Source organism: Lepidochelys kempii, chromosome 3 (assembly GCF_965140265.1).
Source record: "Lepidochelys kempii isolate rLepKem1 chromosome 3, rLepKem1.hap2, whole genome shotgun sequence".
Taxonomy (NCBI): Eukaryota; Metazoa; Chordata; order Testudines; family Cheloniidae; genus Lepidochelys; species Lepidochelys kempii.
This window is the reverse complement of record NC_133258.1, coordinates 86,081,545-86,095,035: the sequence shown is the minus strand read 5'-3', so window position 1 is coordinate 86,095,035 and position 13,491 is coordinate 86,081,545. Positions and strand designations below refer to the sequence as shown.

Here is a 13,491-nt window from a genome sequence, read left to right as displayed (position 1 = left end):
TCTGAAAAGCATGTTCCCTATGAGATGTGCTATGTAAATCTGTTGAGTCATAATAAATAGAGGTGGAAAAGTCCTCTTAGATCACAGAGCACAGTCCCATAAATACAGGTATCTAGTGATAGTAAACAAATATTTTACACCTGATCTTAGAAAAATGCCAAGATATTTTTTACAGAAATTTGTTAATTACCATTGCTTATAGCTGGTGTATTTCAGAAATATAGGCCAAGGGTTTCAGCCTTGGACATCTGAAGGTTATATACTTAGGTGCCTATTTAATATCAGCTCACCCAAAATAAGTGATCTTATATTAAGAAGTGCTGATACTTCAATGAGAGCAATAGGTACTCATCTTCTCTGAAAATCAGACCACTTACTTAAGTGCCTGAATCTGGGCTTGGGGGCCCAATTTTTGGCATCCATGTATGAAAGTTTTGGCCACAGTTTCTTCTTTCTTTGTATGCTGGTGTGTACAAAAAAGCTATCTTTTTCTCTGAGTTAAATCTACTGTGTATATCTTCTCACTCACAAAAATAAATGGGTGAATAAATAAATGCACATTCAGCAATTTTAACTTATTGCACTTGGCTCTCCTCTGGAATTTTCCTGCACACTGTTTACTAACTCTGGCTTTGCAAAGAAACCACTCTGCTCATGACAGTCACACTCCAAAGGCGTTTAGATATTTCCTCATAAACACAGTCAGCGTTAATGGCAACTTTACTATATTTGCAAATCACCCTTAGATAAGTTAGTACCAAGAGCCAATTAATTCCTGGCCAGAATAGGACATCTTGGATTCTGTTCTTACTGATGTCACTACTCAGATGAGCACTGCAGATTCTGCTTAACATTTCCAACCTCAAGGTGTGTGGTATCATGGCATGATATCCTTTTTGAAGAATCTCATCATATGGCGCAATTTCATCTTGAAGTTCTTATGTTTGAAGGTGCCTCAGATTTTCCTAATGGCCATCCATCAAGAAATATTCTCTCAAGCTCTTGTAAGGTTGGGTCATTTTGTTTCTCGTCTGAGCTTTTAAAATTTTGTTTCAGAAATGGGTAGTAGCTGAATCCCCATTCCTTCAAAAAAATTTTCTTGTAGTTCCTTGCTTTCATTTTTAATAGGCACTTTTGAAAGCACATCTATACAAGAAGCTCCTTCCCAGGAGTTAAATCCTGGCTCTACTGAAGTCAATAGGAATATCAGCACTGATTTCTTTGCAGTCAGAATTTCACCTCAGACCCTTATCACCTTGAATCAGCACTTTTGCAATGACAAAATCATTTTCTGACATCTAGGTGGTGCTTTGCACAATTGCTTCCATAATAGAGTTTCCAGCTACTTATGGTCTGTTTCTACCGCAACTGATTTCTGCCCATAAACTAATTTACAAAACTACTCACAACCAAAACTAGTTACTAACATTTCTCTTTCAATCTAAGCAGATTCTTTTGTGTTTTAACCAGAGTATTAGAAGCATATGCTTCTAGCTGATCATGCAAAAAGATGGATTCCAGCCTATGTGAGCATATATTGACTGAAAGCTTAGGCTCTTAACCTCATAATAGTTCAGCATTGGTGCTTCTGTCGTGACTTGGTTCACATTTCGAAAAGCTGTTTTCTTACCAATCATCTTAGTGCCATTTCGTACTGCCATCAAGCAGCACACTTGTTGCACAATAGATCCAAGAGAAGTGCGGAGAACAACTCCAGCCATTGTTTATGGCACTTATTGATTCCATCAGTCAGTGAAGCATTATAGAAGGTGCTGTCTCGATTTGGTTGTCCATTGAAGTTCATTCGCATTCTCAGGCTACTTCATGATGGATGACTGCGACTGTCCTCTGAAATGGATTGGAGACAGACACCTTCACCATCCATACTGGTGTTAAGCAGGGCTGTGTTATTGCCCCAACGCTTCTTGCCATGATCTTGATTCTTATTTGTGACCGCCTTTCTTCTGAAATTGGGATTGATTATCACATGGACGGCCAGCTCTTCAACCTGCGGCCTCTTCATTCTAAAATTAAGGTCACCAGGACTGTTATTACCGATGTTCAGTATGTTGGCAACGGTGCTCGTGCACACCAAGGCTGACTTGCAATCTACCCTAGATCTTTTCTCAGGCATCTATCATAGCCTGGGACTCTCCCTCAGCATTGGGAAGATGAAGTTGCTCTACCAGCCTGCCCCAGCACAAGTTGCCCCTCTTCTCCCACAAACTCTCATCAGTGGTGAACTCCTGGAAAATGTTGAGCATTTCCCTTACTTTGGTAGCCACCTCTCCCAGACAGCCAATCTTGATGTGGAGAGCAAACATATGTAACCTTCTGCCAGGTGGAGCCAGCAGCAACAAGGGCTGGGTTCATCGATACAACACAGAACCAGCTCAAGCCCCCACCCAGTAACATGGGAAAATTACATACCACCCTGGGCGCCTTTGAGAGGCAATACTTCCCCACTTGCAAACACAGAGTCCAAGGCCTGGTCTACACTATGGGGAGATCCATCTAAGATACGCAACTTCAGCTACAAGAATAGCGTAGCTGAAGTCGACGTATCTTAGAACAACTTAGAATCACTTACTTCGTGTCCTCGCAGCGCGGGATCGATGACCGCCGCTCCCACATCGACTCTGCTTCTGCCTCTCACCCTGGTGGAGTTCTGGAGTCGACAGCAGAGTGATCGGGGATCGATTTATCGCGTCTACACTAGACATGATAAATTGATCCCCGATAGATCGATCACTACCCGCCGATGCGGCGGGTAGTGTAGACGTGGCCCAAGTGTAGAAAAGAAACTTTTAATAAAAGGAGGGAAGTAACTCAGAGTTAATTTGGGAAAACACTGCAAACAGAGTTCATAAACATAAACCATGAGTAAAAGACACACCACCAAGTAAGTTGGGCAGTGCCGTCAGGTTTCCCCTCAGGTTCTTAAGTCCAGCAACCCAAAAGTCCCTTTCACATGCCCGACCCTTCTCTGCACCTCACTCACAGTTGCTGTCCTTGCTCAGTGCAGACCCAGAGTTCAGAGGTGCATCGGCAAAGTTCACCTCCCACCCTGTGGGAGGGTGGGGTAAAGAGGCAACTTACTCGCTCCACTGGCTGCTCACCTGCTGACTGCTCTCATCGCGCCTCTTTACAAGACCCACTCTCACCGTGCCCTTCCACCAGCCACCCAGCTGGCTGTTCATTGCACCTCTCCACCGCTGCCCTGGTGGCTTCTCATCAAAGGAGTCCAGGACAGCTTGCTGTATTTTAAAGAATCCTTATTGAGGTTACAGGGACAAACCATCCCGATGTGTAGAAAGAATAGTAAATATGGCAGGTGACCAGCTTAGCTTAACAGTGTAATCCTTGCTGATCTTAAACACAAAAAAGAAGCTTACAAGAAGTGAAAGATTGGACAAATGGCCAGGGAAGAGTATAAAATTATTGCTCAGGCATGCAGGAGTGAAATCAGGAAGACCAAATCACACTTGGAGTTGCAGCTAGCAAGAGATATTAGGAGTAACAAGAAAAGTTTCTTCAGATATGTGTTGTATCAACCAGGCAAGGTACTAACAAGCTTCAACAGGACTTTATTTTCAAAGTGGAAACCTTTTCTTTACCAAGCTGCTGCTGCACCCTCTGTAGCTCTCTCCCAGCCTCTCAAGTCCTCCCCCCTCCTTCTTGTTTCCTGTCCTTTCAGACTCCCAACAGCCAGTGCTCCCAATTCTAATAATTACAAGCAACATCTAAACACCACCGTATGTTAGCAACAAGGAGAAAGTCAAGGAAAGTGTGGTCCCTTACTGAATGAGGGAGGTAACCTAGTGACAGAGGACGTGGAAAAAGCTAATGTACTCAATGCTTTTTTTGCCTCTGTCTTCACGAACAAGATCAGCTCCCAGACTACTGCACTGGGCAGCACAGCATGGGGAGGAGGTGACCAGCCCTCTGTGGAGAAAGTAGTTCAGGACTATTTAGAAAAGCTGGACAAGCACAAGTCCATGGGGCTGGATGTGCTGCATCTGAGAGTGCGCAAGGAGTTGGTGGATGTGATTGCAGAGCCATTGGCCATTATCTTTGAAAACTCATGGCAATCAGGGGAGGTCCCGGATGACTCGAAAAAGGCTAATGTAGTGCCCATCTTTTAAAAAGGGAAGAAGGAGGATCTGGGGAACTACAGGCAAGTCAGCCTCACCTCAGTCCCCGTAAAAATCATGGAGCAGGTCCTCAAGGAATCAGTTTGAAACACTTAGAGGAGAGGAAAGTGATCAGGAACAGTCAGCATGGATTCACCAAGGGCAAGTCTAATTGCCTTCTATGATGAAATAATTGGCTCTGTGGATGAGGAGAAAGCAGCGGACGTGTTGTTCCTTGACTTTAGCAAAGCTTTTGACATGGTCTCCCACAGTATTCTTGCCAGCAAGTTAAAGAAGTATGGACTGGATGAATGGACTATAAGGTGGATAGAAGGCCGGCTAGATCATCGGGCTCAATGGGTAGTGATCAATGGCTCCATTTCTATTTGGCAGCTGGTATCAAGCGGAGTGCCCCAAGGGTAAGTCCTGGGGCCGGTTTTGTTCAATATCTTCATTAATGATCTGGAGGATGGTGTGGATTGCACACCCTCAGCAGGTTTGCAGATGACGCTAAACTGGGAGGAGAGGTAGATACAATGGAGGGTAGGGATAGGATACAGAGGGACCTAGACAAATTAGAGGATTGGGCCAAAAGAAATCTGATGAGCTTCAACAAGGACAAGTGCAGAGTCTTGCACTTAGGACGGAAGAATCCCATGCACCGTTATAGACTAGGAACCGAATGGCTAGGCAGCAGTTCTGCAGAAAAGGACTTAGGGATAACAGTGGATGAGAAGCTGGATAAGAGTCAACAGTGTGCCCTTGATGCCAAGAATGCCAATGGCATTTTGGGATGTATAATTAGGGGCATTGCCAGCAGATCGAGGGACATGATCGTTCCCCTCTATTCAACATTGGTGAGGCCTCATCTGGAGTACTGTGTCCAGTTTTGGGCCCCACACTACAAGAAGGATGTGGAAAAATTGGAAAACGTCCAGTGGAGGGCAAGAAAAATGATTAAGGGACTGGAACACATGACTTATGAGGAGAGGCTGAGGGAACTGGGATTGTTTAGTCTGCAGAAGAGAAGAATGAGGGGGGATTTGATAGCTGCTTTCAACTACCTGAAAGGGGGTTCCAAAGAGGATGGATCTAGACTGTTCTCAGTGGTAGCAGATGACAGAACAAGGAGTAATGGTCTCAAGTTGCAGTGGGGGAGGTTTAGGTTGGATATTAGGAAAAACTTTTTCACTAGGAGGGTGGTGAAGCACTGAAATGCATTACCTAGGGAGGTGGTGGAATCTCCTTCCTTTGAGGTTTTTAAGGTCAGGCTTGACAAAGCCCTGGCTGGGATGATTTTGTTGGGAATTGGTCCTGCTTTGAGCAGGACGTTGGACTAGATGACCTCCTGAGGTCCCTTCCAATCCTGATATACTATGATTCTATGATTCACACCTCTCTACCACCACCCTGCTGGCCCAGCTAACTGTCAGTCACCTTCTGCCTCTCTGCTGTGACCTCTGCACATCAGTCTCTCAGTGATTTTCAGCTCTTTTCCAGGCTGGGTAGAAACACTGCCCCATCTCAAGTGATTTTAGCTCTTAGCAGGGCATAAACACAGTCCTACCACAACTGGTTTCAGCTCTGATTGAACAATTAAAATAACAAAAGAGGCTCCTAATGAAGCCTATTTAGCTCTATTATGTGAAGGGGAGGGAGGAGAAGAATAGGTTAAGCCAGTCTAGAGAGGACCCCTGGGGTGGGGGGTTGTGCAGCCTCCTGAGAGGACTCCTGTCCCCACCCCTCTTACTTTCACAGGGCTCTGACATTCAAGCCCCAGCTTAATGAGGTTCTTCCAACAGAGGGTGGCCCCCCCTCATTTGGGACAGGTTAAGCACAGTCCTGCTTTCCTGTATTCCTACACTAATTACAACATTGGTAACTGTATTTCACTATCCCTCATTCAGTACTAAGGTCATTTGTACCCAACATCAGCCAAAGTTGACCCCTTGACACAGCTGTAAATGATGAATATGTAGACAGAGGAGGAGCGAACTGTATTTACATAAATACACAGTCTCTTACCCTCCAAGCTAGCTGTCAGGGAAGCATTCATTCAGACCCTGCTTACACATAGACTCCATTGTGTCAGTGCATCCTTCAGAAAGTTGTTCCATTGTGTCTTTATTGACAGAGATCTGCGGACGGAAACTAAGATCCTGGTCTACAATGCAGTAGTCATTGCCACTCTCCTTTATGAGCATCAGACATGGGTGACATACCAAAGCCAACTTAAGCATCTGGAGTGGTACCAACAGTGCTGCCTGAGGAAGATTCTCTGTATCGGATAGGAAGACCATCGCACCAATGACCGCATTCTCTCTGCAACTAACATCACCAGTGTTGAGGTGAAGATTATGAAACATTAACTTTGGTGGGCTGGCCATTGTGTGCGGATGGCTGATACCCATCTTCCGAAGCAAGTCCTGTTTTCTCAACTTAGCCATGGTAAGAGGACCTTTGAGGGACAGAGGAAATGCTACAAGGACACCTGAAAGTATATCTTAAGAAGGGAGGCATTGACCCCACGAATTGGGAAGAGCTGATTGGCAATAGACTGCAATGGCGTCACATCATACATCAAGCCTCAGCCCGTTTTGGAGAATCACCTTGCTCAAGAGGCTGAGAAATGGCAGAGGAGGAAGGAAAAGGTACAGCATCCCAGCCAGCAGCTGTGATCTCCAAGCAACCACCTGTCACATATGTGGAAAAACCTGTATAACATGGATTGGACTCCTTAGCCATCTTAAGTCTCATCATTGGCTTTTCTCTTGTCAGACTACCTCATATCGAGGGATAGCTGACAATGATGGATGGAGAACTTAATTGTAACACAATAGGGATGAATTTGCATAAATGTGTTAACAGGCCTTTGAATCTCTATATGCCTCTTATTAGTATTATTTTCATTGCTTGTATTGGCGTAGCACCCAGGAGCCCTACTCATGGACCAGGACCCCATTGTGCGAGATGCTGAACAAACAGCAAAAAAACTGTCCCTAGGGTCTTCCTCTTTGCATAATTGCCTCCACCATTCTTGAATTGGGTCAAACTCCTTTGTTATTGAGTCTGAATCTGACCTAATGAATCTAAATCAACCCAATCTGACATTTGCTCTTATTCAGTGTAAGGGTCTTTTCTTTGCCTCACCACAGAACATTACGCAAAAGATAGTCTTAAAAAATGAGGCTGTGATGCACGTTAGCTTTGCCATGTTCATTTCGTGCTCTATTATATGAAACACGTTTAGCTTTTGATTTTAGCATTGGCTGATCACTAATAATTTTATATATGCCTGCTGTAATTACACTGTGCCCCACCCTAGTTGTCTGAGGCAGATTTTGTGCTGTACCTTCTGAGGAGAAGCACAGCACAGAAAATGCACCCCAGGAAGGCGGGAAGCAAAACTAAGAATAATAATAATAAAAAAACCTAGGGGACCAATAGGCTTGGAAGAAGAGGGTTACATCCGTCTGACCTAGAATGTACTTGTTCCGGTTAATTCTGCACACATCACCATGTTTCTGCTTATTCTTTTTTAATAGCACTGTGTGCAGAGTAAATTTGGAGTAACTAAAGCTGTGGAGCAGCTTTCCTCTTCACACTGTGAACCCCAAAAAGATTTTTTTGTATGAACCAGACAGTCACTGACTCAACCAGCTTTCTCATGCAGCCATGAGTTAGTGAGGCTTGAGGAGTGTACAGTCAACTGCTCTCAGTTGAGAGGAGTGTTTTAGAATGGCAGGTAATCATGCATTTTAGGAGACGTGAAGCTTCTACCAGAGGCTCATATAAATCTCAAAGGTTTCCATTATTAATTATAAAAGGAAATAGCAATGCAGCTTCCAAAACTCCCATGCTATTTACACTTACAAAAAACATTCCTGCTGGAAATTAAAACAAGAATACAGCCAATTCTTGAACCAAACCTTCCTTAGTCAGGAAGGAAATCGAAAAAGGGTTGTATTTCTTTCCAACTCAGAAATAAACCATTAGTTCTGATATCTTTTCATGTCTAGCATGTATTTTATTAACCTTTTTAAAAAGTACCAACCCTAAATATTCTTTCTTCAGATATTTTGGTACTATGTAACTTTGAAAGGAAACCTCAACTCTTCAACCTATAGGGGAAATTTCCAATGTTTTTTTAAAAAACAAAACAAAACATGAGGAGGCTCATTAAGCCTTGATACACAGGCTAGGCTGTTTCCTTGGGCTTGTGGCAAGCAGGAGTGAAAGTAACTTAAGGGACTTACCGGTACACAGGGTGGCCAGGGTACTGAGCAAGGTGGGGAGGCAGCTCTGGACCCCTGGAAGGGTCGGGGCCTATGGCGGAAGGGGCGGGGCTGGGGCCAGACTCCCCCAGCCAGCCCTTCAGCACTCCCCAGCCCACGCCGCCCGGGGCTCCGATGGCAATTTAAAGGGCACAGGGCTCCCGGCCACCACTGCCAGTACCACTACCCCAGGGCTCTGGCCGCTGTCGCAGTAGCAGTAGTGGTGGCGGGAACCCCAGGACCTTTAAATTACCCGCTGGAGCCCCATGGTAGCAGTAGCGGCGGCAGCAGCCAGGAGCCCTGGGACTCTGGCGGTGATTTGAAGGGCCAGGGGCTCTGGCTGCTGCCGGGAGCCCCAGGCCCTTTTAAATTGATGGGCCCCAGAGAAGCTGTCCCTTTTGGCCCCCCTCATCAGCAGCCCTGCCGGTACGGTCGGCTGTGTACCAGCTCTTACTGGTATGGTGTACCAGATTGGACCAGCTTACTTTCATGTCTGGTGGCAAGTGCATGTTATAATAGGGAGAAGGGCAAGAGGAGGAGGGGTGGAGGAGCTGGGAAAGGACTGCTGTGTTGAGCCAATCCCAACCCATTTTCCTACAGCTTGGGACCACCCTCCCTTCCCTTGCCTTATTGGAGAAAACTGCTCTCTGCTGCCAGTTTCAAAGGATGAGCCCTTATGATTCTAAAAGTTGAAGACCTATTAAAAGGAAAACTTCTTGTTGTATCTGATGGGAAATTGTGTGGCCATCATTTCACTTCATAAGAATCTCTGTGCTTGTGTGAGTCTGTCTGAACACTTCCAAGTGAAACTTAGCCAAAACTACCAAATTGTGTCTGTTTTCTTCTTTGTACCCTATGAAGACCACTGAAATCTGTAAGATTTCCAACCAAACCCATGCATCAGACTAAACTTTCCAAAAGGTTTGTGAGGTTTGCCTGGTTTCAGCATTTTGTTTTGTTTTTAAATTTGTGGAGCTGTAGCATTGTCTCCATGTTGCCAGTTCAGTAATTTAGTTACATTTTTGATCCTACCCCTTTGTCTACACTGGGATTCTTTATAAACAACATCTTTGTTAAAGTCTCAACACTCCTGTTTCTTTCTTTTAGATGTGAGAGCGCACAATACCTCTGCCCTGAGGTATCCAGGAGGCTCCCCAGGAAAACTAGGGAAGATCAGGCTTGACATTCTTAATATTTATAAGATAACAAATGTACACAGGATTGGGAAGCATTTAGGTCTGTTGCTGGCACACCTGCCACCAATGAGACCAGCCTTCCCCACCTGAGTCTTCCCCACCAGCATTCCCAGACCTCCTTGAAGAAAGACAAACTGTGATGACACACCTAGGCTGTTGGACATTGGGGAAGCTTTCGCTGGAATCCTGGACCCTCCAGTACTAGAACAAGAGATGCAGGGGCCTATGTCTGAATCTAAGGGATCCTTGAGAAAACTTTCACTGTCCCTAACCCAAGAAGAAGACCCCTTGCTGCTGCAATGCCCACTTTCAATAGCTGTGACAGGGTTAGCAGGCCAGTAGACAGGTTAACTTATGATGCAGCTGGCGGTTAGTGAAGAGCCAACACATTTAGCTCACAGGCCGGTAGCACATATAGTTGGCTTCCTCAGATACTTTGGGGAGATCTAGTGGACTTGGTATACTATAGAATGTGATTTGTCAGGATGACAAATTCTTAGCTGGGGGAGAATGTCAGCAAGGTCTGAATGAGCTCCCCTCCCCACGTCACCCCTCAACATCTAGTGATGAGCTGAACAGGTCTATTTGCACAAACACACCTACCAGTCTAGGAATTTAGCAGAGGGAACTGCTTTGCCAAAATGATCAATTTTGGTTGATTTTGGGTTACAAATCACCACACAGTCCTCACTCTGAAAGTTAGAACTATGCTGGAGAGGACGCTGAAGGATGACATCCACTGCCCATATGTGGAAAACCTGAAGCGGAAACCAGACCAGGGCAAGGCGTTTGAGGTGACTTGCAAGTGGGATGCCAGCAATCACTTCCTCCCTAGGAGCAACTTCACCTGATTTGCCAACCGGAGGTTCATCCTCAGGGCCCAGCTCAACTGCATCCCACTGAATGGAGCCATCCACCATGGGAATCGGGACAAGAGATGCAGGAAGTGCAGCTATGCCAACAAGACACTACCCCACATCCTGTGTAGCTGCAAGCTCCATTCGAGAGCTTGGCATCTGCAACACAACACCATCCAAGATCACCTGGTCAGAGCCATCTCGGCACCCATAGGGAAGGTTGCCATGAACTCCACCATCCCCAGAACCGATAGCCAACTGTGACCAGACATCATCATCACCGGCGAGGACCAGAAGATCATCATGGTGGATGTCACAGTGCCCTTCTAGAACAGGACCCCAGACTTCCATGATGCCCAAGCTTGAAAGGTGGAGAAATATGCCCCTCTGGCTGAAACCTTGAGAGCTAGGGGTTACCAGGTTCAGACACAGGCACTGATAGTCAGAGCCTTTGGTGCATGAGACCCCGGTAATGAGCGAATGTTGAGAGAATGAAGAATTGGTTAGTGCTATGCTCAGCTGATGCGGCAACTCATGGTGTCGGACACCATCAGATGGTCAAAGGACATCTACATATAACACATCACCAGACATCAGCAATACCAGGAGGGATGAGCTGGAGTGCCGATGAGAAGCGCAGTCAGAAAAGTAACTGAAATACTTTCCTCATGGATTGTATTTTCTAAATGGACAACCTACCTAATTCTTAATTACTGAGGGACAATCTTCACTCATTGATATATTTTGCTTTCCACAACCAAATCTCTGTACAGCTTTTTATGAGTGATATACCTGAATACTTGGATGCTAATATCTAAACTGTATTCTTAAATTTATTCACCCAAATTTGGGTTATTGCTGATTATGTACTATATGTAGCATATGACTTTTTAAAAACAACTTTGTATTTGTGGATAATCTAAGCACTATACCCAGATGTACAGACACTCTTTTCTTAACCTGTGTATTATATAATTTTTTAACATTAGCTTGAATGTGGAGGTAAAGAAATGTTATTATCCTGATTGAATAAAGGGCCCTGACTGATGGGTTTCCCTGTGATGCTGGCAGACAAGGTGCCAGCTCATGTCAGAGCCCCAGACCAATTCACTTGTGTATTAGTATATAGATCAAAGTGATTGTTAAATGTATAAGAGTATCTGGTGTTTAAACTTCATGAAAATTAGTAAGATGGTACTTGCATTGTTTTCACTTATCTGTATCCCATTATAATGTAGTAGTAAACATTTTCATTGTATATAAATAAGTAAGTAAATAACCCATCAAACGAGAAAGAAGCCTTGTGGAATGCAAATGAAGAACTTTAACAGAAAAGTGCTAATTTCAAAGCAAATGGCCATTGTGTGTGATGATTGGAGGTCAAAGACTCAAAATGCATTCCTAACTCTCTGTCATCAAAGGAAAAGCCCACATGGGTAATGACACTGTCACCTTGTTTTCTGCCACAAGTAGCTGTAAGTATGGATTCAAGGAAAGATCCTCTGTCCCTGTACTGATTGGACTCTTACAGGGAAGTGTACCGGATGCAAAGCTAAGAGGCAATCTGGGTACCATGAAAAGACTTTTGGGAGACAGGCAGTTTATTACATCACTTCCACCAATTCGAATTACAAACTGTGATTCACCTGTGCATATATTTTAGCTGCTTTAACCTCTCAGTAACTCATTTCCTTTTCTTACCTAATAAATCTTTAGTTCGTGTACTATAGACTTGACAACCAGCGTTGTCTTTGGTGTAAGATCTAGATCTGGGTTAGTGACTGGTCTCTTGGGACTGGGAGCAATCTTATGTGGTGTGGTTTTTGCCACTGTGGTGAGGCAGCTGCCCCACACAGGGAGAAGACGAAGTTAAAAGGAGCACAGGGAGGCTGTGCAGAACCCACTAATCAGGAAAGGGCTTATTGGGCCCACCAATGGGGGAAGGCTTGCTGGAGCAGCCAATCAGAGCTGGCTGGGGCCATATATAAAGGGCTGCTCAGCAGAGCAGTGTGGAGTTTCTCCCTGGAAGGCAAGGGAGGAGGACTGACTGCCTGAAGAAGTGCCATGGCCAGGACAGCAGAGGGTGAGCTGCTGGCTGACTACTGCAAGGTGAGGCCATGCTACTAGGGCTGCGAAAGTGCTAGGGCTACAGGGGAAGTGGCCCAGGGAAAACAGGCAGCAGGTTGGAGGAGGGCAGTAGGTGGCTGCTGGCTGTAGGGTCCCTGGGTTGGGATGCAGAGTAGTGGATGTGCTGGGGTCCCCCCCCACCCCTTGCACTCCACTTGCAAATGAGGAGAGTGGCTGGTATCCAGACTGCAGCTTTCCCTTGAGGCGAGGGGCTGGACCTTGGACTGCAGTTGGCTGCTGGGCAAGTGGTGGCCTAACGACCATTGGCCCCCCCTGGAAGGGGGGAGAAAGCGGAGTGGGGCATAGCCGGAGGGCAGTGCCCAGAAGAGGATGCTGTGGTCTGGGGAGCAATGTGGGTCCAAAAAGTAGAGACAGCAGTGAAGGCAAGCATGACACCACCAGCTGAAGGTGGACTGGAAGGGCTGAGCGCTAATTCCCAGGATGGCCAGCAAGAGCTGCTGCAGTGGTGAGTCATGCCCTGTTAGTCACCTTTTAACACTAAGTCCAGTTTGCCTGGGTGACAAGATAGTGTGGAGTGTCTGTGACTCCATGGTGAGACTGTTACAGTAATTGGGGGGAGGGATAGCTCAGTGGTTTGAGCATTGGCCTGCTAAATCCAGGGTTGTGAGTTCAATCCTTGAGAGGGTCATTTTGGGATCAGGAGTAAAAATTGGGGATTGGTCCTGCTTTGAGGACTTGCACTTGCCCAAGGACCTCCTGAGGTCCCGTCCAACCCTGATATTCTGTGATCCAGAAGTTCATATTTGTCACCGGCTTGGTGAAATATTCTAGAACACACTGAGTTTGGGGTGTCTGCCCTGTTCTGACAGTCTGCCCTGAGGAAGGCACTCACAATCGTGAGCCACTCCAGACAGCATGACATACTCCTCAACTGAACCTTGCT

The 13,491-nt window shown here is 45.6% G+C and overlaps 1 protein-coding gene across 2 annotated transcripts in view; it reads left to right on the top strand.

The window, feature by feature from the left end:
* Positions 1–11,262, top strand: part of TUBE1 (tubulin epsilon 1) — a 61,242-nt gene extending 49,980 nt beyond the window's left edge. Inside the window, exon 12 of one of the 2 annotated variants that reach the window (XM_073337089.1) lies at positions 9,515–11,262. In XM_073337089.1, coding sequence (XP_073193190.1) covers positions 9,515–9,520 — 6 coding nt within the window. In that variant the 3' untranslated portion in view covers positions 9,521–11,262. Of the gene's footprint in view, positions 1–6,267; positions 6,661–9,514 lie in introns of those variants that run through there. The other variant, XM_073337086.1, reaches the window with a different exon arrangement.
* Positions 11,263–13,491: the final 2,229 nt, after the last annotated feature.